The following is a 27,774-nucleotide window of genomic DNA, read 5'->3' on the forward strand; positions in this document are numbered from 1 at the left end:
GCCTTTGGTTGTGTTCTTGAGGAAAGCATCCGGAAGTTCATCCCATCTAGTCGCAAACCCTCCCCCGAATCCTCTAGCGCCCATTCGGCCCCAACTTAAGCCATCCCATGGCATCTGCTCGTTCGCCACGACGACATCCTGGGGGCGTGCCTGTAGGGGGCTTTGCCATGCGTGGTAGAGCTAGGCCGCACGGCAAAGGTGCGCACGGCAACGTCAGGCGCACGGCAAAGATTTGTGGCGCACGGCAAAGTCCTGGCGCACGGCAGCCCCCCTGCCGCACGACAAAGAGATGGCGCACGGCAGAGTTGGCAGCGCACGATAAAGATGGCAACGCAAAGCCCCGTGCAGCCCTTGCATGCGCACGACAAAGGTGGCTTTGCCGTCGAAGACATTGCCGTGCAAACTTTGCCGTGAGTGCACGCACGGCAAAGCCGTTGCCGTGCGTATAGGCCTCTTTGCCGTGCAAAGTGGAGCACGGCAACGTCGGGCTTTCCCTCAAGAGGGAACGCCACAAAAAAATCCATCATCATTTGACTCCTAAAGTCCAGGGTTCCTCGTTGAGCTGTCTCGAGCAGAGGAAAGGAGAGCATCCCATCAACGCCATCAAGTAGGTCACAATATCAACATAATTAATCGTCAATGTATCCTATCACGACCGAGGCTAGGTATTCACCCGACTATACCTCAAAATCCCTAGCCTAGGAGACGAATCTGACTGGTCCACCCACCCGACACAACTTCTCCAGATCCATAGTGTCCATCCTAGAAGCCACCGCCGAGGCAGAGCTCAACGTAGTACCCACAAACTGAAGGGAACGTTATTACTACCGCATCCACTCGCACCCGCTATCCACCTTGTCCGAAGCACGCTAAGGGAACATTTTCACTATCACATCCACTCACACCCACGATCCACCCAACCAATACAACTTCTCCAGATCCATGGTATCCATCCTACAAGCCACCACTGAGGTAGAGCTCAGCGTAGTATAGTACCCACAACCGAAAGGGAATGTTATGACATCCACTTGCACACACGATCCACTTTGTACGAAGAACGCCAAGGAGTCACCCAAATAGATTCACCGTCACAGGGATATTCTTACTCCTAGGGAGAATGGTATCCTCTAGTAACCATTGCCTCCGAACACCACTGCCATGCTTCCTGCAAACCCCTAGCTAGGCTGCATCACCGCAGCGCGAGCTCACTCTGGACAATCCATAACTACATCTCGGTATTTTCCACCAATCACCGCTAGCGTGTCATAGCGAGCCCTGCAACCTAGTGTGTACCACCCTCCAACACAAACACTCTGGCCTTCGTGGCGTATAACCACACCACTGAGTCGCGCTTCGTGTGCCTACATGGATCCCGCACCACATTTTTTTGTCTCCCATATTGCCAGCGCTATGTGGTGGCAGTTAGGGGAGAGTACGAGAGGAGGATCTCCTAGTGGTCGTTAGGGTTGGTGCATCGATGCCTCTTAATGAGAGACACCAACAACAACCACTAGAATCTCTGATCTTTAGACAACGGTAAAGACAAGTGTCCCTATGTCAAAAACGGTAAAGACAAGTGTTTTACCACTCATCAATGTAAAAAACGCATTCTTACATGGAAATCTAGATGAGGGAGTCTATAGTCAGCAACCCTCCTATTTTGTTGATGCTCATTATCCCACACATGCCCGGCGCCTTCAAAAATCTCTATATGGTCTTAAACAAGACCTCCCTATGTTGTTTCAACGGTTTTACCAACTATGCTCCTACCATGTGATTTGTTGAGTCCATTTTTGATGCTTCTCTCTTTGTTCTTCATCATGGTTCTGTTATTGCCTATCTTATTATTTGCGACAATGATATTATTCTTAATGCCTCTTGTTCCACTCTTCTTCATAAAATCATTGCTCAACTCAACACCGAATTTTCCATGAAAGATATTGGCTCTCTTCATCACTTTCTTGCAATTCTGTCACTCTCACACATACAACCTATGTTTATCTGAACTACAATACATTCTAGATGCCTTACACCGTGCCGACATGATTGATTGTAATCCGTATCCTACATCTATCGACATTAAATAAAAAAATTCTACTTCCAGAGGCTATGCTGTTTTTTGACCCCTTTCAATATCGCACCTTGCCGATGCTCTACAATATATCACTCTAACTCGACCTGAAATTTCCTATACATTTCATCAAGTGTTCCTTCATATGCATGACCCCCGTGAGTTTCACTTTCTCGTCATCAAACTAATCCTATGATATCTTAGAGGGGCACTTGATCTTGGTCTAATTATTCATTCTACCTCCTCACATAACCTTGTTGCCTATTCGGATGCTGAATGGGACGGTTTCCCGGATACACTCCTCTCCACGTTGGGGTTTTGTATATTTTTGGGTGATAATTGTATCTCATGGTCCTCTCGAAGACGGCCTACGGTTCCTCAAAGTATTGCTAAAGCGGAGTATCGTGTTGTCGCCTGTCGTGGCTGAGACTTGTTGGTTCCATTATTTGCTGCTTGAGCTTCATCTACCACTTGATAGTGCCATAGTTGTTTGTTGTGATGATGTTTTGGCAGTCTACATGTCCGCGAATCCGGTACAAACGCATCACACCAAGTACATTGAGCTAGACATCCACTTTGTTCGTGAGAAGGTCGCCATTGGTGCATTGAGAGTCCTTCATGTTCGTGGATCAGATTGCCGACACCATTGTTTATGAAGTTTAGATCTAGTGATCATACCAGCTACGTGGCATGTTAGATGACTCCACGAGATCAAGTTCAAAATAAATATGGTAACAAGATTAAATCACATCGTCGATTTCCTTGTATTGCTCAAACCGACCTAGGTAGCCTTGTACTCCAGGTTTTGTAACCATCCATGTATCAATCGAGGCGTGTGATTGCACCCTGATCTTGTTCTCCTACAGGCTTTTTGTACGGTTCATGTATGACTTAACTTAGACTAAGGACTTGAACATGCATCTACTGATTTTAGTATATGATAACACAATGAGCCAACTAGAGGTCCGCCGTGATGATGCAAGAGGCAGAAAATTATGGATTTTGAGACACGAGTAAAGTGATACATGCAGAGTAACATAGGGCAGACAAAAGTATTCCATCCAGCTCTAAATACTTGCCTGGACAAAATCTAGGCTAAGATTCATTGAAACAGTGACAAGTATTTATGTCCATTGGGAGTAATAACCCCTTATCAATAGAGCGGTTTGGGTCTAGAAGTTGTCACGCAGAAAATTGTTAGTGGAGGGAGAAATTTTCAGAGAGATGAACAAAAAGAGCAGACAATGTTCAGTAGCTATTGAGCGTTAAGTGTGATTGTGTGAACCAAAGTCGCAGTTGAATAAATTTAAAAAATCATGCCCCTAACCTGAAAGCATTTGTATCGCGTCATCACAGATAGGATACATATGTATGTTTTCGTTTATCCTGCTGGTAATGAAAATCGATCCTTTGGGAAAAAAACAGATAGGATACATATGCAAAATAAAAAAACATAGATAATCCCAGGACCATATCCAACAGACGCTAAGCAAAGGCACACCAATTTTAAGAACGTAAAAGGGGCATCTTCGAATAATACTGAGAGCTTCTAGTTTCCTGCATTTGGCCTTTGAAGGTATTTGGAGATGACACTTGGTACTAGGGGCACATCCCCGAAACTGTTTACGCGGTTAGGTTTTGGATTGACACAGGGAGTAGAGGAGCGCAGATAGGCGTACTTCATGTCAACCATGATCATCCACTCCTTGCCACCACGAAACTCCTCCCTGAGCACGCAGCAGAGCACATCCGGGTCGTCCGCGGCGATGACGGGGAACTCGGGAAGACGCCGAGGCAAGCCTTGGTCCTGGTAGCCGATTTGCGCCCAGAGGCACTCCAGGTTGATCACGCGGTGCACCTCCCACTCGCCACCATCCACGATGCTCTTCAGAGTCCAAACGGTGATCTTGGTGCCAAGTTTTCGGCGTTTCCTCTCGCTGCAGTCGCTGCATCTGTTCCATTCATCCTTGTCGTGGAAGTCGTTGTCGATGTGGACGAAGCGGATCATGCCTTGGCTGACGGAAACGCTCCGGAACGTGCCCCCGAAGCCCCTTGATGGCTCCCGTATGTTGTCATCGGCGTACTGTTTTCCGGGGAAAGGCACGAAGTGGAGCGCCGGGGAGGTGACCTTGGTGGAGAAGTCGGATAGCAGGATGCCCTTGAAGTAGTCGACCCAGCAGAGGAAAGTGCCGTCGAAAGGGAAGACGTGGCTGGTCGACCAGCGGGTGGGGAACTGGCCGCCATTGCTCTGTGGGGCACGCTTGGTGACGATTCTCCAGTTTCCTGTCTCAGAGGAGAAGATGCAGAGTGTGGCAAAGGTGGTGGGATTGGCCCTGCTGCTGTTGTTGTTGTCTTGCGTGGGGCGGCGGGGGCTGACCCTGTTTTTCTTGGCGGAGACGTCGAGGCCGGCGATCATGTAGCCCCGGTCTTGGTGTCCCTCCGCCGCTGCCGCGAGGCGCAGGATGCCGATGGTGAAGTTAGTCGGCCCGAACGCTCGCTTGTGGAGTAAGTCTTTGGCAGGCTCGTCGGGCACAGGGAGCCGCAGCACGGAGGGGGAAGAAGGAGGAGGGCTGGCCGTGTAGACGAACAGACCAGACGGGGCGCAGTTGAGGTGCGGATTGCTCCGGACGGAGACGCCGAGGAGGACGAGATTGCCGTCGGCTGCAAGCACGTAGGGATAGGCGGGCATGTGGAACCCGGACTCGTCTGCTGAGAGTTCCGGCCAGTGGAGAGTGAGGTAGGAGACTTTTGGAGGTGCCGCGAGGACGAAGGACAAAAAGCAGGAGTGGCCGCTTGACGTGTGTACTGCAGCGGCGGTGTCGTCGTTGTTTACGGCCTCGTGAGCAGCGGCATGGTCGTTGTGGCAGCTCGTGTGGCCCATGCGATCCAGCATCACCCAATCAGGGAAAACGACGGTCTCCTCCGGCTCGGGCGTGCCGCTGCGACTAGCCATGGCGATCGCCGATCGGGAACAAAGCAGCAGCCGCCGCCCTAACCCTAACCCTACGTTGATCTGATGGGAGAGAGGGCCGGGGAAAGAAAGTCGAGTTTAATAAACTAACGTCTAGACTGCTGGGACCTAACTTAGTAGGGCCAGCACACGTTGGAGTAGTAATACAGTACTACCACGGACCACCGTCATGGAGCTATTAGTGTTTTTTTGGAAACGCCTCGGAAGTTTTCTTAGCTTTTAGGTAAGTATATATATATATCCGGAATACGTACTACGATCGAACTTTAAGTATCCTCAATTCCTGATACTACAATTGATATGCCTTTACCTTGATATGCCTTAATCTGGTAGAATTGTTCTTGTATCATGGTATGTATCGGTGTATCCCTAGCATTCGATACAAATTCGATATCATAAGATAGTCCCACACTTTCAGCTAAAAGACGCAAAGGAGAAGGAGCAATATTGGATTGAAGTCGCAAGGTGAACTCAACGTCTAGATAACACATCTTCCCATTACTCTCTCCATTCAAAAATACATGACGCATATATTTTAGTCAAAGTCAAACCATACTAAATTTAACTGAATTTAAGTATATTGATGTCAATATTTTTTTGGCTATGTGATGTTCATGGCCTTTTTTATGTTGTCTCTGTTTTTTGGGGTTAATTAGATATATGTCACTGCAATTATTGCGTATTTGAGAAATACCACTACAATTTTCATCTTTCGAAATATGCATGCGTTTTTGGAAGACTGGGAGTGGCGTTTTTCAAAGAATCTTCAGAATTAAAGTGGCATATTTCAAAATATAAGAAATGTAGTGACATTTCTCAAATACGCAATAATTGCACTCGACATATACTCAAGATCATTGTTGCGCCACAAACAACGCTACCAATTGAGGCTAGTGGTTCCATCATCGGTAGTCGGCTGTGCTGCCAGCTATGGTCGACGAGGTTGCAAGCCGGTGAGATATTTGCTGGAGGTCTCACTGGGGCGACATGTGGTGGGGGAGGGGGAGGGGGTGAATAGGTTCTACAATTATTTTTAAAATTGTTTTGCAATTTTAGAATTTGCGGAATAGTAAGGGTGCCTAGTGAGGCAACCTAGATGATGATACAAGGTACTTCAAGCAAGAAGGCTATCACAAATGTAACCAACACAAGTAAGGAGATCGGTTAGATATAACAGAAGCATGCGGAGACGAAGATGTATTCCCGTATTTCCTTCGTTGGGGGGAGGTACGTCACGTTGAAAAGGTGTAGGATCCCACGAAGTCTTACCTTCTTCTCCGGAGACTATTCCACGAAGGAATAACTCACCCACTAGTGGTAGACTTTAAGTTAATCCCCAAACCTACTTCTTGGAGCAAATCCACAATCGGAATGCTTCCGAGTGACCCTAGCCGCTTAGGGTGTTCCACAAACCCAAGATTAACAACCTTGCTCGATGAACTCAAGGGGAATGAAGTTTGGCTTGGTGGGATCGTATCCTCTTGCTTTCTGCCAAAGGGATTTGGTGTTGGTTCGGTAGAAATGGAGATCCAACCTTTTTGGTGTTTCAACAATGGTGAGAGAGAGACACTACTATGAAAATAACTATAGAGAGCTACCACTGTCCGCCGGTGCTATAATACCACCGGCGCACCTATTTTATGGGCGCCGATGGTGTCCAAATACCGTCGGCGCAGCGAATAATTGATGTGCCAGGATAAGGGATGACTAGGTCCAGGACAGGAAAAAAATCGTAGCCCCCCTTACCGCCGGCGCACCACCTTACTGGTTCGCCGATCGTGGAGCGCCTTTTCAGTTTTCGGAAAAATGAAGAAAATGATAGAAATTTCAAAAAATAAAATCCTTTGACATGTCCATATGTTATGTCATCTAGTTTTAATGAAAATAACAAACATGAATTTCAATTTTTTTTTGCAAAATAGCGTCATGTTTCAGTAAAACGGCTTTGCTTTTCTGGTGCATATGACCTCCGACGAAAAAGTTTTTTCATATGAAAATGTATCTATGGAAAAAGTTTTTTTTGCGAACGACCGAAAGGGATTCGAGCCCTTGCTTATTGCTTATGTAAGTACAAATACTTGGAATATGAAGGGCCATTTCCTATCGAAGAGAAATGAAATATCGGTCTGGCCCCTTATAGCTTGCTACGATTTGTGAGTTCTTGCTTCAACTGATCCCTTAGGACCCTTCTCAGCAGCTTGTTTGAAGCAGTTCTCGGGAACTCGGAGACGACTTTGACGTAGCTCACCTGTCAGGGCAAACAAACGATCCCAACTCTCATTGCATATGTGTCCATCGTATGAACCGGAAAAATTCAGAAAAGAGAAGCTCTTACCTTGAAAAGAGGATTGAGGTTCCTCTGGATGGCTTTCTGAAACCTGCTCTTTAAAAGATTTGCGTCATATGGTGCAGATCTATCTTTTAGCACTGCCAAGATAGCCAGTTGTTCTGGTCCACCACCAGAAGGTTTGATGCTAACTGCTGCTGTTTCTAGTAGACCCTCATCGGCTCTATTACAAACCCGTTCGATCTCTACAGAACTTGTCTGTTCAGGCAATAGCAGTATTGAATTGGTTTTGTGAAATGCAAGGGTGATAACAGAAGGGTTGAAAATATTAAAAGGAGGTTAACCTTAATTCCTCCAAGATTCATAGTGTCGTCTGCTCTGCCCTGTACGATATAGTAACCACCTACTGTCCTCTGGATTATATCTCCATGTCGTCGGAGTTGCTGCATTAGAAGTACCACCATGAAACGTTGAGCTTTCACAGTTCTGGCTATTACTGATAACTTCTAACAGAATGTAGTTGGATTATTTGGTTGGTTCAGCAGAGAAGGGAACATTAACTATAATGTTACTAATTTTCTTGTAGCACAATTATCATTGCAAATGATGTCAGAAAAGAATAGCATGTGTAGATCACGTGTTTGCTTCTCGCCTTCTCGGCAGGGTTCTACTGTTAAACCTGGAGAACACAACTGATTTTGTAAAGCTTAACAAGTTGACTACTGCAAATGTCTTCATAACAAATTTTATCCAGCAGTCTAGATAAATGACTGAAGCTAAGCAACCACATGGATTTTGTTGTTAAAAGTTTGAATTGTGCAGCGTTTGTGTAGGAAACTAAATGGAGAACCAAGATAAGCGACTCCATACCCGTCCTCTGTAAATGGGCATTCCATCAAAGTAAACCTTATTGTGGTCAGCATTGAGAAGCCTATCACTAGCACCAAAATATAAAGGGAAGAGACCCACTTCTCCAGCACAAGGTAGATCATCAGGCTGTAATGGCAAAATTTAAACTGTTATTGCCCCGAACACACTTACCAAACTCAATTTCAATCACCAGCACTTACATATGGATTTCCCTGTTCATCAAGTATGACAAAACCAGTGGACATTGATGCACCACTGAAAGCTCCAAAAGCTTGTGGTTGTAAAAGACTCCCTTGAATGTATGAGGATGCCAGCTCCGTGCCCCCACAGCACTCAACAATGGGCTTGTAGCAGGCACGGGAAGATAGCCACAAATTATCATCAATATCAGAAGCCTCCCCTGTTGTGGCAAGTACCCTGCATAAAGTATTATAACTTCCATCAACCAGCTTGTAATGAAGCTGTTCTCCTTCTAACAGTGTAAGTAGATACCTGATTTTGGTCCAGTCTAGCCCTTCAGTCAGATTCCCAGATTTCCATGACTTCACCAAGCTAGGGACAGTTCCCAACACATTCACACGGGCATCCTGCAAAACATTTCAATGGAGTGCATGAGTAAGATCAATTTATATTTATATTCTAATATAAGTATGCATTGCTCAGACTTCTGAGAAAATTCAAACATATTCAGTCACAAAAAAACAGGCTTTGAGGTTAATTTTGCTGCCCAGTAAGCTTTAGCTATACTACATTCAAGAGAAATAATCGGTATATAAATAAGCTCAAGGTTAAGGCAGCAAGGTCTATATAACTACAAATGGAGGCAGATGTAATTGATTTATCCACATGTTTGTATTTTTAAGTAGTTCAGATGAGCTTATTTAGATACAGAAAGAAATTCAAATAGGAGCTTGCCATGGTAACCCAGTTTTCAGTCATGTGTATATAATTTTCAGTGGTTAGATTTATTATTTTGGCTGTACATATTCTCCTGTAAAACTAAAATACTTTTTTTCTAGAACACTAAGTACATTGTTCTGTTTTCCCCCAAACAAACAGAACATTATAAATGTAATATATGCAGTACACATTGCGTTGTTTTCCCTAGAAACAAAACGTGGATAAATCCCCTCAAGCCGTTCAAAGTAACTGATGGTACAAATTAGGCCACACCTGCACAAACTTGCAGAAACCACGTCCAAGCGGAGAACCATGATACAAAGCCAAAGTTGCACCAGTTAGAAAGCATGAGAACAATATTATAGGTCCCATAACCCAACCCAGATTTGTAGGCCAGCAACCTATGTCACGCGGACGAACATCCAAATGTCCCCAGGTATCAGCTCCACATCTTATGGGACAAAGCTGTGTCCACGGTATAGCTTTTGGATCTCCTGCACAAGAAGCAAATAACAAAGCTCAAAATCACATAAAAAGTAGTGAACAAGAAAAATGGGGAAACCAGAGATAAAAAGGAAAAGGTGTCAGGGGATGCTCTATACCAGTTGTTCCCGATGAAAACAGTATATTAATTAGCGCGTCTGCAGATTGATAAACTGGAGAGTACATGGATGACCTGCAAATCCGAAGCATTTTTTTGCAATGCTGATCACATATCAATCACCTAGTTCCAAGAGTTAAATGTTTCATACAAAACATCTAAACTCACATATTCGCTTATAACGGTGTGACACTCAAAGGACCAAATATATTGCATACCTTCCAGCAGCACGAGAAAGAAAATCTTTCCAGGATATATCACCATCCCTTGGTGTAACTCCAAGACAGTCTCCAGCTGCAGGAATTACAATAGCTTTGGATGAAGTCCCTTCCATGACACGGCTGGAGAGCAGAATTCAATATAGTTTAGAATTGGTGTGTGATAGTTGAGTAAGTTCATAGAAGAAACTATAAGTAAAACATATGTAGTAAATCAATGAAAAAAAGAACTCATTTTCACAGGACAAGATCCTACAAGAGTAGCTATTATTTGCCTTTTTTTTAAAAAAAAATGGAGCAAACTAAGTTATGCAATAATTTACCTGTAAAGTGGAAATTTCTTCCTTCCCCTAATTATGAAATCCTGAAATTTCATGAAATTATTACAAGCCCTACGACAGTACTGAAGGATGTAAGGCTTGGTACGATCTAACCTGAGTAAAAATTGCCTTTGCATTTGAGACCCTCATGCGAGTGCCAATCTCCTGAGGTGCAAAACTGTCTGCTATCGACACAACAACGAAGCCACCAAGGATGATTGCCAAATACACGATGACCGCATTGCATGTCATAGGCATGTCTATTGCAATCCGGTCCCCCTTTTGGAACATGGTATCAAGGGCATTTGCAACAATCCTGAAAACACCAAAGCAACAAAACCATGATTATGGACATTGCAGAATAAGACAAAAATAATCCAAGGTTTATGTATGCTCCATACTTTTAATTTTATAAGAGATGCATACATCACTTGAGTTCGGAGCTCCTTCAATGACATACGGTTCACCGGATAATCATCAAGGCCCTCATCCCTCCAGACAATAGCCGTGCTGTCATCTGTCTTGTTTTGGGAAGGCCAAGGTAGCAGACAACATTCAGCAATGTTAAGCACTGCACCTTGGAACCATGTTCCTCCTTTCTTTGATTGATCCGATGTATCTAGAATCGACTTTGGTTCTCGCAGGAACTTGACTGAGAGTGTCTTTAGCACCATCTTCCAGTAGACCTAAGAAAACATATAGCAACTAGGAGACTAAGCTTACACTTGAGGTTATGAAGAAAGAAAGCTTAGAACTGATATTTTAGTTGTTCACTTATAATGTGAGGTAAATTCCCAATTCGCAAAAAACTGACCTCCTGATTCTCTACTGAGAACTTGTGGAAGAGATTAAAGCTCGAAATCGGGTCCTTATACAATGATCCTAGCAGCTGAGGTCCGATATCCTCCATCACTCTCCCAAGATTTGTTTGCTTACACTCAGTCCTGTAACAATCGAAACAGCATGTGTCATGAAGCAAAGCGTAGCATACATCGATCGTCGTATCACATACTCCGTTGTTCAGATGATGTGAGTCTTAGAAATGCAAGTGGGATCCCAGCAAAGTACTCCTCATTTATAGTTAATTTTGTATTTTCTAGTTCAAATTTTGGTCTCCCACTTGACACCTTAGTGAATCTTACTACAGACTTAACAGTCATTTATTGCAAGCTATCAAAATCTTAGCACTATCTTACTGTAGTACTGTTGTTGTTGTTAGACATAAATACAGTGTTAAATGGAATCACAAGCTTAACTGATGGGTGGAATTAGTAGATGTTTCCCTTAAAGTTTTGCATAGCTCAGACTAACACTAGCAGCCAACTTCCGCAATTTATTAGGCGCCATTGACAGCCGGCCAGCAGCACCAACTGGTCCTTCCTGTTCGACGACTACTCAATTGCATCAAACATTTGGTAACAGATGCTGGGAGATAGGCACTTACGGGGAGGGGAACCAATACGGCGGCGGGCCCCGGGCGGCGCGGTCCCAGGCGGCGTAGGCGGAGTAGTACACCAGCTGGTGGAGCGCGTGCGGGTGCTCCGGCCGCAGCACCCCAGCAGCCGCCACCGCCGCCCACACGGCGGCCGGGTCGTCGCCGCCACCTGACGACGACGACGCGGTTGCGGTTGCGGAGCGGAGCGCGGCGAGGAAGCGCCCCGCGTCGGCTCTGGCGAGCCCGGCCGCCTCAACGTCGCTGTGTCGGATCTCCCGCAAGCTCCCCCTCGCGGTCGCCGCCATGCCGCCGCCCCGCGCGCTTGGGCTTTCCTCCCTGGTCCCTGCTCGCTCTCAGTCTCAGAGCTCGCCTCGCAGTTGCAGCCTCGGCGCGAGCACAGCTACTACTATTTTATCGGCGAGCGCATTTGGACTTTTGATTGATCCGATGACGAGGAAAGCTTCGATGCAGAAAAAAAAAAAAAGAGAAAGGAGTCCAAGACGCTCGGCTCTAGTACCTACGTTGCAGGGTAGGTAGAAGGTGTGGTGCGCTGCGCGCGCTGCGAATGGTGGTTACTGGTTAGGTAGACCAGCTCTCGATCGGGTGCCAACTCGCCGCCGGTCATCTCTCTTCACGCCGGTCACTTTCACTTCGTCGTTGCAGTCGCACTCAGGCGGCGCAGCCGGAGGAATGGATCATAGTGGAGTCTCGCACAAGCATGTACTTTAGGAAAGTGCGGATTTTTTTAATTAGGACGAGCTAGGAGCTACATGTAGCTCATTTTTTGAAAAATTTAAAATAGCATTTAAAGTTCTTTAGAAAATCTGAAAACAAATCCAGATGTAGAGAATGTTGAGTTATATCAATGTGCAAAATTTCAACTTCAGATACCGTATATTTAAGGTTGTGCAAAAATAATAAAATCTGACAGATTTTGGGGTTTTGAAAGTTTGCGCTGTTCACTATTGTTGATGTCAGATATTTTTTGGACAGCATTAATTATGAGATTTTTTTATTTAAGAATTTTCATGTTGGTAGAGTACACCATTGTCAACACAAGATTTATTTTCATTTTTTGAAACTTTATAATGTTATTTTTTTAATTTTTCAAAAAATAAGCTACATGTAGCTTGAGCTATACTTGTGGTTTTCACGCACAGTACTCTTATATACAATAAAGTGTTCTCAGTATTATTGGATCCACCTCTAACACTAGGATTCATGTTAATCAAGATAAAATATGCTTTTAATCATATTGTGTGTGGAGGAACTCCATAACAAGATGCGTCTAGAAAGCTATCGGTCATCGCATCTCTAACTAACCAATGCGGCTAGCCTTACTGCAAACTACATATTGACTATCACAATTAAGGGTTTTATCTCATGATTATCGATATGAGATTGGTGAGTCCTCCTTTATCACCCTCATCCATGTGTTAAAGTGCCGATACGGTAATGTCACTTCTCGATGTTCACTTTACCACACTTCAAATGATAGTTCCCTCTCGAGACCATATTACATGGTGTACAACATATAATATCAAGAGAGAAAACTAACACACATTAATAACTTAAAATCATAAATCATCTTAGATTCATCTCATATTTAGGCTACGGTTTCTCCATCTCCCCAAGAACTAAAGGAACTACTCACACATGAAAACAATCAAGAACATCATCATAATCTTATGAAGGGGATGAAAATAATGCTATGAATTCGAATACAAATCCACAATAGCAATCGGGTTCACAACTATGGTTGAAGGAGGAATGGATCGGTGATGGTGATGGAGATGCCGCGGTTTCTGTGTTTTTTGAAGCTATATGTGTCTCATATCTCTACGCCGTCTGCGCGAGATGAAAGTATTTGACGAGGCGGTGCTTCTGGCAAGTCGTACGGGCGGGCTCCTCCGTACCGATGCCCGCTAAACCTACTGGAAGTTGTCCTCGCATTCCCCTTTCGTTCAGGTGCATAATTAAGTGCTTAAATGATTTTTATCACGTCAAAATGTCATAAAAATGATACTCCCTCTGTTCCATTCTATAGTGCCTATTGTTTTTTGGCACGGAAATTAGCGCAAGAGTATTTTTTACACAAGACCCCTAGCTGAACAATTTGAGATCAACATAAAATTTAGGAAATTCATATCTTACTAACTTACCATAACAAATTTGGGACCTGAACGGTTTGGGAGCTGAACGGGGAGGGGTAATTGAAAAAAAAGCTAAGCTACAACCTTATATTCTAAAACAAATGCCAAAAATCTATAGGCACTATAGAAAGGAACGGAGGGAGTAGTTTTTATTGATATTCATCATTGCCTTATTATTCGAGATCCTGCGTATACAAGCATAAAAGGACGCGGTAGCGTGGTAAAATTAAAAAATCTTATTAATACTCAGAGATATCTTTATAAAATAACGGTGTAAAAACATGCTAAAAAGGCACTCATCAGTTACCGTATGCCATAGAATAACTGGAATAATGTATGAGGTGAAAGAAGTGAAATATATACTCTTATATGCATTATATACAATATGCCATGGAATAAATTGTTTTGGAGTATATATGATACTGGATGCCCAGTATCACGAGCCCGAGAGAACAGAATAAGCTCTCGCCCGTCCGATCCCCATCCCACGAGCCAAAATAGGTTCCCTGACGTGTACCGAGCCACGTCGGGCTGGAAGCTAATATGGAGCACCCATGGGGTTCTGTCTGAAAAAGTGGTCAGTTCTCCGACGAGAGCCGAGCGAGATGGGGTTCGTCGGCGACCAGGTGGAGTCGATCCGCTCGATACAGGTCCGCCAGGCGCTCGCGCAGATCATCAGCCTCGGTGACGCCCGCTCTACCATCACTTCTTCTCCTTCCCCGGCTTTCTTTCCTGATGTTTTTGGCATTCCGAGAAGTATTTTCGCGCTCAGATCAGTGGGTTCGTGGTCAGGGGTTCACTGTATGATTTCAGTAGTGTTTCCGTGATTTTGATTAGTTGTTTTGGGGATTCTCGCTGGTAACAATGGGAACGGAGGTTTTGGGGTTCGTGATCTGATTCTGCGAGCTGTATCAAGTTTCTGTTTAAAGAACAGTAGAGATGCAAAAAAGTATATACAGGAGCAAATTCGTTGGATATGATAAGCATTGTAGAAGTGAATTGGGAAGTTTCTGTCCTCCATGAATGATGAGTGTGATAGTTTACTTTTACCCGTTGTTACTAATGCTGCGCAGGTGCTCATTACTGTTCTGACATACAGTATACATGAACTCATCATATTTAGGGATAAGAGAAGGAATGGGTTTATCACTCAACCTTTTATTGTTAGTTTGGTTGGGCTTTGATGCTCTTTAGTCTTAGGTAATTTGATTGATTAATTACAACAGTACTTTTATTCGGGAGTTTCGAATGTTTTATATGGCAGGTATGATCGTGACGTCGGCATTGATCATATGGAAGGGATTGATGGTCGCGACTGGGAGCGAGTCCCCAGTGGTCGTTGTTCTTTCTGGTAGCATGGAGCCTGGATTTAAGAGGGTCAGTTACTGAGTCACACAGTATGAGAAAGGGCTTAAATGGTGCTTTTGTTATCAGTAGGCATTTGAGGACTCGACATGGTTTTCTGTTGACTGATTCTATTAAAATGTGCACTTACCAGTGATAGATCAATCTAAAGCTAAATTTGGAATTTGCATATGTGATATATACATGCAGACATTTCCGCATATACTGTTTATGAGGATATATATATGGTTTTGTAGAAATTTTCGTACTCTACTGTTTTGCAAATGGTGGAAGGTTGCCTTATTGGCACCATTCATCCCAAAATTTTCCTTTAAGTTCCCTATTTGGTAATCTGTATGAGTGCGTACTATCTAAGTTTTAGTTCCACTTCAGAGTTCATTTTTGTGTGTTGTAACAATGATTAATTATATGCTTTGCAGGGTGATATCCTGTTTTTGCGCATGAGCAAACAGCCCATCCGAACTGGAGAAATTGTTGTTTTTAATGTTGATGTAAGCCATACTGCTTTGTAAGCCATAAATCAGCAGCTGAATCATGGACTCTTCAGTTGTTGGTCCTATATTCAAATATACTGTGTGCTTCTACATGAATCTCGGAATAGTAAATTTACATCTGGTTGTTATGTATGTAGGGCCGTGAAATTCCGATTGTTCACCGTGTGATTAAGGCAAGTCTTTTTTAAGGAAATTATATTTGTGTTGGATTTGAGTTGTTCTTTGTGCTTGTTTTGACTTTAATACTCTTCTATATAGGTTCATGAACGCCAGGAAAGTGGAGAAGTTGATATCCTCACGAAAGGTATCCATCGTTTTCTTTTTCAGTGCCATCTCTTCAGTGATTATAGTGCTCAATATAAAGCAGTTTGTGCCGTCCTGCAAAAATAACCAATATCTAGCAACATACTATTTCAACTTATCAATTGCCTTTCAGGCGATAACAATTTTGGCGATGACCGGCTCTTGTATGCGCATGGTCAGAATTGGCTTCAGCAGCATCACATTATGGGACGGGCTGTAGGGTGAGTATCCATGACATTTGGCACTTATCTTCCTACATGCTGGAGAAAAATAATTCACTGACGTTTTCCTTTTGTTATGTGAACAGCTTTCTTCCATATGTCGGGTGGGTTACGATTGTGATGACTGAGCAGCCGATAATCAAGGTATGTTTAGTATAACTGACCATCCTGGAGGTATAAGCGATGATATATAATTGTACAATTGCTGAAATGCGGATGTATGATGCCTCTTGCTGCAGTATCTTCTGATCGGCGCGCTGGGGCTGCTGGTGATAACATCGAAAGACTGAAGATGACTTTGCCACATACTCCTAGTTTGGTCTTGCAGTGCAAACGTAACCGAGGACAAAAGATATGAGTGGGGATAATTTCCGATAGTTCTGCAGACTGCAGCTAGTACTTCTTATGAAACAATGCATTGATGTTCCATCACTCAGAACTACATTCCCTGATTACTTCTACAACACAGCAAGCCTTTATCTTGTTCATCTCAGCTAAGACATCTCCCATGGACAGCCTCTCAGTTAGTCTTTTCCTGCTGCATGCTAGTGCAAGTCTTGTGACAGAGTACATGTAACTATTGATATCTCTCCGTGTCTTCTCAACTGATAGCAGAAAGGGGTCAATAATCTCCATCAGTTGTGCTGGATATGCTGACTTTACATTCTCGAGCAAGGTCAATCCATCCGTATACATAGGATGTGTAGGCGCTTTCCCTGTAAACATCTCAAGGAGCACGATACCGAAGCTATGCACATCCGCACTTGGAGAAATTTGACTACCTTCACCGTATTCTGCAGTGCATAAACATCATGAATAAATAATACACATGGCAACGCTGCCTGACCTGATGGAACGATAATAATGTAAATTTTTGTTACCTGGTGGAACATATCCAATTGTTCCCACTACGGAACTCGTTGAATTGACCAATTGCTCGCCTTCTGGATCTGCAAGAATCTTTGCAAGGCCAAAGTCCCCAACATGAGCAACCATATCGTCCCCAAGAAGAATATTGCTGGGCTTGAAGTCGCAGTGAACTATTGTTGGCCGGCAGTGGTTGTGCAGATAGTCTAGACCGGCAGCAATATCAGAAGCAATACTCAGTCTCTGCATTAGTGTTAGAACTTTTACTGGATTTGATGCATATATGCCTGGATGTAACCACTTATCAAGACCCCCATAAGGCATGAAATCGAGAACAATGGCTTTGAAGTCATTCTGTTTGAAGTCAGAGCAAGAGCAGCAAGTTATAACTCCAATCAAGTTACGGTGTCGAATTTTGCCAAGTGCCTTACACTCGGCCAGGAAACATTCCGAGGAACCAGCTTGCTCAAGGTCAAAAACCTTCACAGCCATAGTGCGCACTGACTTGTTGAGTGTCATCATCCCCTTATAGACGCATCCATACCGTCCAGTACCGACCAAATTGTCAGTTGCGAAGCCATTTGTTGCTTGAAACAAGTTGGAATAAGAAACTCGAGGATACATGTCACCCGTCAAGGAAGGAGCTACCGAAGTTGATGGCAGTCTTAATTTATTTTTCAGTGAGAAGAAACATACTGCCATTATAAAGCACACCGAGATGATTGTAATGCTTGGGATCACTGCATTTCGAATGACTCGGGTTATCCTTTGACCATGCCCAACTGTTTTGGCTGGACACGAAGGCAAATGCAACTCTTGAATACCTCCACAAAGCTTAGCATTCCCATAAAAAGTGAACCCAGTCAAATTGGTGAACACACCATGTCCTGGGACTTGGCCATCAAGAAGGTTGAAGGATATGTCGAGCCGGTAAAGGGACGTCATGCTTTCCAAGGTCTTGGGGATCTTTGCAGACAAACTGTTGTGTGCAAGATACAGTTCGTTCAGGCCATTCATGAGTCCTAAATCTTGAGGGATCCCTCCCGTGAGTCTGTTTTTGGTCAAATTCAGCAGTACCAAGCCTTGCATTCTACTTATGGACAAAGGAATCATACCGTTGAAGTAGTTGCCATCCAAACGGAGCTCCATCAAGCTCTGGCAGTTGCTGAGAGCGTCTGGCAGCATCCCAGATAAGTTGTTCTCATGGATGTACAAGTATGTGAGCTTTGTGAGGCCACCAACTTGGGACGGAAGAGAACTACTAAAATGATTCCTAGACAAGTCCAGAATGTATGACAAGGATGATAGGCTAAAGATCTCTCCAGGTAGTCGACCTGAAAGCGCATTGTTCGAAAAGGTTGCACTGACAAGCTGTTGTAGATTTCCAATGCTTATTGGAAGAGGTCCCTCTAAGATATTGTTATCTGCTGAAAGGTGTTGTAACCGTGTTAAGTTCCCGAGTGAGGACGGTATCATCCCAGAGAGTTGGTTGTTCTCTAGTGTCAAGAACTGGAGCCTGGTCAATCTTCCTATGCTGTCCGGTATAGGGCCAGTAAAATGGTTGCCAGAGAGCCCTAGCTTGAATAGTTTGGGAAAGCTGCCAATGCCTAATGGTATCTTGCCAGAGATTTCATTGTATCTGATATCTAGGGCTTCAAGTTGCCCTGATAGGTTTGCGACAGAGGTCGGGAACCCACCGCTAAACTTGTTGTTTTGCAGTGTGAGCCAACGAAGGCTTGTGCAATTTGTGAGGAGAGTGATGAACCCCCAGTCCTGAACATTGGTTGCCTTCAGGTGGTTTTGATTGAGCATCAGGTATTTTGGGCAGAGTGTTCCAATCTCTGGAGGCACGATTCCGTTGATTTTGTTACCAGAGAGGTCCATGGATTGAGTTGTGGTTGCATTCGCAATGGAAGCCGGAATTCTTCCAGTGAAATGGTTTAGAGCAAGGATAAGGCGTCGGATGTTCGGGCCCAAATTGGAGGGCAGCGTGCCATTTAGTTGATTCATTTGCAGACCAACATGGACGAGTGATGAAATGTTGAAGAGCGTTCCCGGAATATTTCCTGAGAGGTGGTTTACTTGCAGAGCTAGACCCTCAAGCTTTCTGAGCTTGCCAAGGCTCTCAGGGATTGGACCACTTAGCTGGTTTTCATTGAGGTATAATCTCCGCAGCGACGAGAGGTTTCCAAGTGATTGTGGGATGATCCCAGTGAATCTGTTCTTCCCGATTGATATGGTCTCAATCCTTGACAATTCACCAAGCCATTCAGGGATTCGTCGATCGAGTTTGTTCAGGTCAAGTTTGACACTTGCAAGACGAGTGCAATTCCGCAGGCCATGTGCGATTTCCCCTTGAAGCGAATTATTCGATAGGTATAGGTATGTTAACTGTGGTAACTGGCCAATTGTCCGGGGCATTTCACCTTGGAGCGAATTATTTGATAAGTCAAGGTATGACATTTGCATCAACTGGCCAATCGTCTGTGGGATATCGCCTTGTAGCAGATTGTAGCTGAGGTCTAAACTCCTCAGGTACGTGAGGTTCCCGATGGAAGGGGTTATGTAGCCGAGAAGCCCAGACGAGGAGAGGTTCAGGGCAGATACCCTTTGCTTATGCCTGAGGCTGCAGATGACACCACGCCACTTGCAGAAATCAGTGGTTTTGTTCCATGAAGCGAATGCATCAGCTGACTGGCGGTTTAGACCTGCCTTGAATTCTAGCAAGGCATCGAGATCAGTCTCGTTGCTGGACGCCAGTGCATGAGAATACGAAGCCGTCGCCAGTAGAAGCAGATGAAGCAAGAGGCGCAAATTTAGTGCAGGAAACATTTTGTAGCAGTTCCCTGACAATTACCAACACATAACAGAATTAGTCTTGGAAGCTTCTGGTATGTTTTGTTTAACACGCAAGGATCAACAGATATGAAAGCAAATACTGACCACGGGAATATTATATCATCAAGTAGAAAAGTAGCATTAATTATATGCATTAGACCATTTCTGTTTTAAAAAATGGGTATTCTTGTGTTGTAATTAGTTTTGTTAGTCTTTCTGAAGCCTGGTAAATTATTGCTACTTGTGCAATTAAAATCTGTAAAAATTATATTGCCATGTAAATGCGGTATGGATGTAATAAGAAGGTGAGACAATATGAGCAACTGTGCAATTCCTACTATGGCACATCATTGAATTGTTTAGTTTTCTATTAGAATTTACCGGATCATATCACACCCATTATTTTGCAACAAATGTTTAGCATAGAGTCTAGTGTAGATGCAGTTTGTATGAAAAGGGTCGCCAAAACAAACACCGGCTCATCTGAGGGAAAAAAAACAAAGAACAAGAGAAATCTTGGGTCTCCGTTTACTTTGCTACAGTAAATATACTCTTAAAGAATACTAGCAAATTTTAGTTTTGGAGGATAACTTGCACCGTTTCTTGTTGTTGAAATGGGCTATCATGTGGATTGCGTGAATTGGGCAAAAGATGGCGTGGAAGGAAATAACAGAAACAAGAACATGGGATGGCAATTCGGGAGAATAAGAGCATCTCCAGCCGCGTCCCCCAAAGCGTCCCCCAAACCGCGCCGGATCGAGCGTTTGGGGGACGAGTTTTGTTCGTGCCGCCTTTGGGGGACGTCGCTCCCCAGCCGCGTCCCCCAAACGCCGCCCTCAATCAAAAAATTCAAATAGATGCATTCAAAAGAGATCGTTCCCGCCGATTCGTCGCGATCAGAGTAGCAGCGATCGATCAAAGTACTGGGCGCGCGATCATATTACAGACCGTTGGTGCATGCGATCATATTACAGACCGTTGGTGACGCCTGGATGATGGCCCATCGCGTCGACATTGCCTTCTGGCTCCTCTTCATTGTCACTTTGTTGTAGTCGCTGTTGATGAGCTTGCGCTCATCGAACTCGGCCTTGATCCTCGCCCAATACTTCCCGCCTTTTTGGTTGGCGCCGATGATGGAGTCATGGCTCACCGTCGCCCACGACTCGCACAGACAAAGATCTTCCAGAGGCGTCCACTTCGGGCCCCGTGTGCCCGACGCCTTCTTCTTCTTCTTCTTCTTCTTCTTCTTCTTCCTCACGCCGTCCGCGTCTACCTCCACGAGATCATCGTCACCGGCACCCTCGTCGTCATCTTCCTCGCCGCCCTCTTCGTCCTCATCGTCGTCCTCCTCGTCGTCCTCTTCCTCGTCGTCCTCCTCCTCAACCCCGCCGTCCTCCTCAGCACCGGCGCCGTCGTATTCGAGCGGACCCCTGCGGCCGGTGAAAGGGGCGCCGTCCGGACCGGGTCCTGGATCGCGCTGCTCGTACGCCGGGGAGTAGAGGTTGTTGGGGTTGAAGCCGCCGTGCGGCAGCGCATCCTGGTAGTGCGGCGACAAGTTAGGCGTCACGCACCCGGGAGTGCCGGAGGGGCCGTCGTTGTAGAAGGCGGATGACGACGGAGAGAAGACTCCCGGAACGTACACCGGCACGTTCGTACTATATGGGCTCGCGTTGGTGGCGGCGATACACCCGGCCAGTATGTGCTGTTGCTGGCGCGCCGCCAGAGCCTTCTTCTCCAGCTCCACCGCCCTCCGTCCTTTCCGCTCCGCCGTCGGTAGCTTCCGGCGCAGGCAATCTTGCTGCCATTCATCGTCGGTCCATCCTACAGGCTTCTTCTTCAAAGCCGGCGCCTTCCGCGGCCTCGCGAACGGCGCTGTCGCCCCTTTCGTCCCATTGCCCGGCGGCTTCTTGGCCGCTTTCTTCGCCATCTTTTTGGGGGCTGTCGGCGGCGCCATGTGGAGAGGGTAGCGGCGGCGGGTGGACGACGGGTGAACGGCGGGATAGGAGAAATGAATCGGCGGCGGGATATGTTTTGGGAGGCCTGAAATGCGCGGCGGTATAGGCGCGATTTGGCGGGAGCGGGAGACGAATTTTCCCTGTGCCGCTGACGCGTCGGCCCCGCCACTCCCCGTCTCGCTTTTCGTTGTGTCCGGCGTCCCCGGTGCGTCCCCTGTGGGACGGGGACGGGCTCGGGGCGCCGGACACCGAATGGGGGCGCGCCGGACAAAAATGGGCTTTGGGGGACGCGGCTAGAACGCATTTCCTGTCCGGCGCACCCCAAATCCCTTTGGGTGATGCTTTGGGGGACGCGGCTGGAGATGCTCTAAATTAAGGTAGTTCTGGAGAGAGCAAATGCATGTACCTGAACTCCTGATGTTATGCTGACCAAAGCTATGTACCTGAACTCCTGAAGTTATGCTGACCAAAGCATTGCTCTTGCTCTGGTCGCTTTTATAGTTGCCTCCGGGTCCGGGTACGGGACGAATTGGAAGCCATGACTTTTGAGCTTGGGTCTGCGGTCAAGTGAGGGAAACAGATTCATATTAAAAGAGTTGGCAAGATGCCGGTGTCTGACCGTGACAGGCAAATGGCTCCACAAGTAGTAATTGGCACGGTAATTTCGGATGTGTGGAATATGCTTACACAACAGATTCAGATTAAAAGAGACGGGCAAAATGCCGACGTCTGACCATGACACTTGGGGCATGGTTCCACGGGTAATAGACACGGTAATTTCGGATGTGTGGAATTTAACAAGACTGTACATGTTGTCGCTCATGTTCGCACGTGTAGATAGAGTTGTCGCAGCTACTGTTCGCACGTGTGGAATTCCCGGAAGTTCATAAAGGTTTCTAGGGGCAGCTACTGTTGGCATGTGTTCTCTCGTTTTTTTTTTTTTTTTTTTTGACAAATCTGATCTTTTGACGAAAGTAATGCCTCATCGACGAAACTTATCATGATGTCATTCTGTGCTGAAAATTCTTGGTGTTGAAATATTGGGCCCACTTTTAGTGGTCCAAATTAGATTTCAGTTTTTCCTATAAATCTCAAAGTCCACATAGTGGCAGCCTTGTGAGTTTGAGCCCAAATTGGTGGCAGCTCACTAGGGAGTGGCAAGAGGTGGGAAGTTTAGTCCCACATGAAAAGTTGGGAGGAAGTTAGACCACCTTATAAGGTGGGTTGTTCCACCACTAGTAAGTGAGTAAGAATAGGAGTGCTACACGCTCGCGCTCCTCCTCCTCCTCGACACGACACGACACGTCACGTCACGTCACGACGCGCGCGCTGCGCTTGTGGTGAGTGGATTGAGCCTCGAGCCGAGACTTTCCTTACTTTTTGCAGCTCAGGAAAAACGAACAGAGTCCTAGACGGACGCGTCGCAGTTAGTCGGTTCGGGTCGCTCCCGGATCGTGGGCTATATGTAACCGACTCGAAACGTTCGTGCGACGTGGGCGTGGCCCACGTTGCCTAGGGTTTCCCGAGCCTATATAATCTCCTGCCCGGCTACCGCAGAAATCATCTTATACACGAGTTAGGGTTTCCACCTCTCTCTCTGCTTGCGCCGCCATCGTAGCCTACTCCATCCCGCGCGCCGACGTGCATCGGCGAACGGGAGAGCAGGTCTCCGGAACCTCTCGTCCTTGCGATCCTGTACGGGAGAGGGCGAATTAGGTTTTTGGGAAGCGCTCGCGCGGCCTGCTCAAGCTCTTCATCACGGGTCGCCTTCCATCCAAGTCGGGCGGTGCTGCCTACCGTCGTCTACAACGCCGTCTACTTCGACCCGTCGTCCCCATCGTCAACAACGTTGTCATCAACAACGTTAATGCGGCGACATCGTCTGCTACACCTTCACCGCCACCTCCACCAGATTGGTACGTGCGACATATCTCGATCTGTTTAACGAAGGATGCTGTACTGTTTGCTCTACTACTGTTTATGTTGATCACTGCATCTAGTATGTTCGAGTTTCACATGTTAGTAGTTACTGTCGTCATGCTTAATATTCTGGAATTAATCATGGAAATTGTGCCTAATTATCCAACAATCCAAAAACCTAATTGTAGGCAATTTCCTGAGTTAACAATGGCTGGTTTTCTGATGCACTGAGGCCGGATAAGTTTACCGGTGTGCACTTTAAGAGGTGGCAGTATAAGGCCATGCTCTGGCTTACTCATCTGAAAGTGTTCGAAGTTACTGATGGTTTACCTGAAGGAACTATATCTGACCAAGATCAGAACAAGTTCAAGGAAAACAATAATCTCTTCGTCGGATGCGTTGTAAGTATTCTTGCTCGATCGTCCGTGTGATGTGTACATGCACATAACGGATGGCAAAAAGCTACGGGATGCACCGAATGCTAAGTTCGGTGCAACCGATGCGAGCGATGAACCGTACATCATGGAGAGCTTCCATGACATCGGGATGGTTAACAACCGTTACGTAGTCGAACAAGCTCATGAAATACGAGTGCATTGCGAAAGAGCTTGAACTCCTTAAGTGTGCCTTACCCGACAAGTTTGTTGCTTGGATGCATCATCGCTAAGTTGCCCCCTTCATGGAGGAACTTTGCCACAACTCTCAAACACAAGAGACAGGGAGATATCGGTTGAAAATCTGATAGCATCTCTTGATGTTGAGGAGAAAGCTACGGCTAAGGATAATACCGAGAAAGGAGAGGGTCGGTCTAGCGCCAACATGGTGCGGAAGAAACCCTACAGCAAGAACAAAGGGAATAACAAGCCCTCCTTCAATAAGCCTATGAAGACTACAACCTTCAAGAAGAAGAAGATGATAAACAAAGCGGATCCGAGCTGCTTTACATGTGGAGAGACTGGCCACTTTTCTAAGGACCGTCCGGAGAGGGCGGACCGCAAGAAAAAGGCGAGGCAAGTCAACACGGTGACCGCTAGCAATGCCGATGGGTACGGTAATCTCTTTACTCGTTCTTTCGGTATTTCAATCTCCATGTTGGTGGATTGATACAAGTGCTAATGTTCATGTGTGTGCTGACATATCCATGTTCACTTCTTACCAGGTCGCCCGGGATTCTTCCGTCTTGATGGGGAATGGGTCACATGCTTCGTTCGTGGTGTTGGCACGGTAGATCCGAAGTTCACTTCGGGGAAGATCGTGCAGTCGAGGAACATGCAGCATGTCCCTACTATGAACAAGAATCTCGTTAGCGGCTCCCTTCTATGCGAGAGATGGGTTTAAGGTTGTTTTAGAGTCGAATAAAGTAGTTGTTTCCAAGTTTGGACAATTTATTGGTAAAGGCTATGAGTGCGGAGGCTTGTTTCGCTTTTCGCTTTCTGATTTCAGTAATAAGTCTGTGAACCATATATGTGGCAATGTTAGTGATGATACCAGTGTTTGGCATTCTCGTTTATGTCACATTAATTTTGGTTTAATGTCTCGGCTATCCAGTTTAAGTTTAATTCCGAATTTCACCATTGCCAAAGGTTCTAAGTGCCATAGTTGTGTGCAATCAAAGCAACCTCGGAAGCCTCACAAGGTGGCCGAGGAGAGAAACTTGGCACCTCTAGAAATCATACATTCTGATCTATGCGAGATGAATGGTGTATTGACAAAAGGTGGAAAGAGATATTTCATGACTTTGATTGATAATGTGACTAGATTTTGCTATGTTTATTTGTTGCGAACTAAAGATGAAGCTTTAGACTACTTTAAAATTTATAAGGCTGAAGTTGAAAATCAACTAGAGAGAAAGATCAAGCGTCTTAGGTCGGATCGTGGTGGCGAATATTTTCCTAAAATCTTTGATGAATTCTGTGAGGAACATGGCATTATTCATGAGAGGACGCCTCCCTATTCACCCCAATCAAACGGGGTTGCCGAGAGGAAAACCGCACGCCGACCGACTTGGTGAATTCCATGTTAGCCACTCGCTGGTTTATCAAAGGCATGGTGGGGGGAGGCTTTGTTGACTTCATGTCATGTCCCGAATAGAGTTCCTAACAAGAATAAAGATAAAACCCCTTACGAGGAGTGGACTGGGAGAAAACCATCACTTTCGTATTTGCGCACATGGGGATGTTTGGTGAAAGTCAATATTCCAATTACTAAGAAGCGCAAACTTGGACCAAAGACAAGTGGATTGTATCTTTCTAGGTTATGCTCCTCGGAGTGTAGGATATAGATTTTTAGTAGTTCAATCCGAGGTACCTGATATGCATGTTGATACTATTATGGAATCTCGTGATGCAACATTTTTTGAGAATATGTTTCCTATGAAAGATATGCATAGCATTGCTAGAATTTCTACCGAGATAATTCCCGAGTCCAAGTACGTCTAATGAGTATTTTGAACAATCACTTGAGAATGTTACCGAGAAGGATGACAATGAAGCTCCTAAACGGAGCAAGAGACGAAGGATTGAAAAATCCTTTGGTGATGATTTCATTGTGTACCTTGTGGATGATACTCCCACGTCCATTGCAGAGGCATATGCATCTCCAGATGCAGATGACTGGAAAGAAGCTATCCATAACGAGATGGACTCGATTCTTTCTAATGGAACTTGGGAGCTATCAGAACGACCCCATGGATGCAAGCCTGTGGGCTGCAAATGGGTGTTCAAGAAGAAGCTAAGACCCGATGGTACTATTGAAAAGTACAAGGCGCGGCTTGTAGCGAAAGGCTACACACGGAGAGAAGGCGAAGATTACTTCGACACCTATTCACTGTCGCTAGACTTACCACCATTCGAGTACTACTATCCATGGCTGCCTCCTATGGTCTTATCGTTCATCAAATGGACGTAAAGACAGCTTTCCTTAATGGAGAGTTGGAAGAGGAAATCTATATGGATCAGCCTGATGGGTTTGTAGTAAAAGGTGAAGAAAGAAAGGTGTGCAAGTTGCTGAAATCTTTATATGGCTGATACGTCTCCGACGTATCGATAATTTCTTATGTTCCATGCCACATTATTGATGTTATCTACATGTTTTATGCACACTTTATGTCATATTCGTGCATTTTCTGGAACTAACCTATTAACAAGATGCCGAAGTGCCGGTTCTGTTTTCTGCTGTTTTTGGTTTCAGAAATCCTAGTAAGGAAATATTCTCGGAATTGGACGAAATCAAAGCCCGGGGGCCTATTTTTCCACGAAGCTTCCGGAAGTCCGAAGACGAGACGAAGAGGGGCCACGGGGTGGCCAAACCCTAGGGCGGCGCGGCCCCACCCCTGGCCGCGCCGGCCTATGGTGTGGGCCCCCGTGCCGCCTCTTGACTTGCCCTTCCGCCTACTTAAAGCCTCCGTGACGAAACCCCCGATACCGAGAGCCACGATACGGAAAACCTTCCAGAGACGCCGCCAACGCCGATCCCATCTCGGGGGATCCAGGAGATCACCTCCGGCACCCTGCCGGAGAGGGGAATCATCTCCCGGAGGACTCTACGCCGCCATGGTCGCCTCCGGTGTGATGTGTGAGTAGTCTACCCCTGGACTATGGGTCCATAGCAGTAGCTAGATGGTTGTCTTCTCCCCATTGTGCTATCATTGTCGGATCTTGTGAGCTGCTTAACATGATCAAGATCATCTATCTGTAATTCTATATGTTGCGTTTGTTGGGATCCGATGAATAGAGAATACTTGTTATGTTGATTATCAAAGTTATATCTACGTGTTGTTTATGATCTTGCATGCTTTCCGTTACTAGTAGATGCTCCGGCCAAGTAGATGCTTGTAACTCCAAGAGGGAGTACTTATGCTCGATAGTGGGTTCATGCTCGCATTGACACCGGGACGAGTGACGAAAGTTCTAAGGTTGTGTTGTGCTTGTTGCCACTAGGGATAAAACATTGATGCTATGTCTAAGGATGTAGTTGTTGATTACAT

At 45.5% G+C, this 27,774-nt stretch overlaps 3 protein-coding genes across 3 annotated transcripts; 1 reads left to right on the forward strand and 2 right to left on the reverse strand.

Annotated features, from left to right (window-relative positions):
* Positions 1-7,005: 7,005 nt before the first annotated feature.
* LOC124704621 (probable CoA ligase CCL12) lies at positions 7,006-11,176 on the reverse strand. Its single transcript, XM_047236892.1, has 13 exons — positions 11,053-11,176; positions 10,665-10,924; positions 10,353-10,554; positions 10,242-10,282; positions 9,919-10,041; positions 9,702-9,775; positions 9,373-9,593; positions 8,692-8,786; positions 8,400-8,616; positions 8,200-8,325; positions 7,674-7,772; positions 7,378-7,587; positions 7,006-7,290 (listed from the first exon to the last, which is right to left on the reverse strand). The coding sequence occupies exons 1-13, from the start codon at positions 11,146-11,148 to the stop codon at positions 7,177-7,179; spliced, it is 1,878 nt and encodes a 625-aa protein (XP_047092848.1). The 5' UTR covers positions 11,149-11,176; the 3' UTR covers positions 7,006-7,176.
* A 3,235-nt stretch (positions 11,177-14,411) lies between these two features.
* LOC124704623 (signal peptidase complex catalytic subunit SEC11A-like) lies at positions 14,412-16,702 on the forward strand. The gene is made up of 8 exons (XM_047236895.1): positions 14,412-14,510; positions 15,091-15,203; positions 15,611-15,682; positions 15,823-15,858; positions 15,944-15,989; positions 16,122-16,209; positions 16,296-16,353; positions 16,449-16,702. The coding sequence occupies exons 1-8, from the start codon at positions 14,432-14,434 to the stop codon at positions 16,497-16,499; spliced, it is 543 nt and encodes a 180-aa protein (XP_047092851.1). The 5' UTR covers positions 14,412-14,431; the 3' UTR covers positions 16,500-16,702.
* On the reverse strand, positions 16,105-20,007 carry LOC124704622 (probable LRR receptor-like serine/threonine-protein kinase At3g47570). Its single transcript, XM_047236894.1, has 2 exons — positions 17,091-20,007; positions 16,105-17,003 (listed from the first exon to the last, which is right to left on the reverse strand). Exons 1-2 carry the CDS (start codon positions 19,906-19,908, stop codon positions 16,639-16,641), a joined length of 3,183 nt encoding a protein of 1,060 aa, XP_047092850.1. The 5' UTR covers positions 19,909-20,007; the 3' UTR covers positions 16,105-16,638.
* Between the last annotated feature and the right edge of the window lie 7,767 nt (positions 20,008-27,774).

The sequence above is a fragment of the Lolium rigidum genome, chromosome 3 (assembly GCF_022539505.1).
Source record: "Lolium rigidum isolate FL_2022 chromosome 3, APGP_CSIRO_Lrig_0.1, whole genome shotgun sequence".
Taxonomy (NCBI): domain Eukaryota; kingdom Viridiplantae; phylum Streptophyta; class Magnoliopsida; order Poales; family Poaceae; genus Lolium; species Lolium rigidum.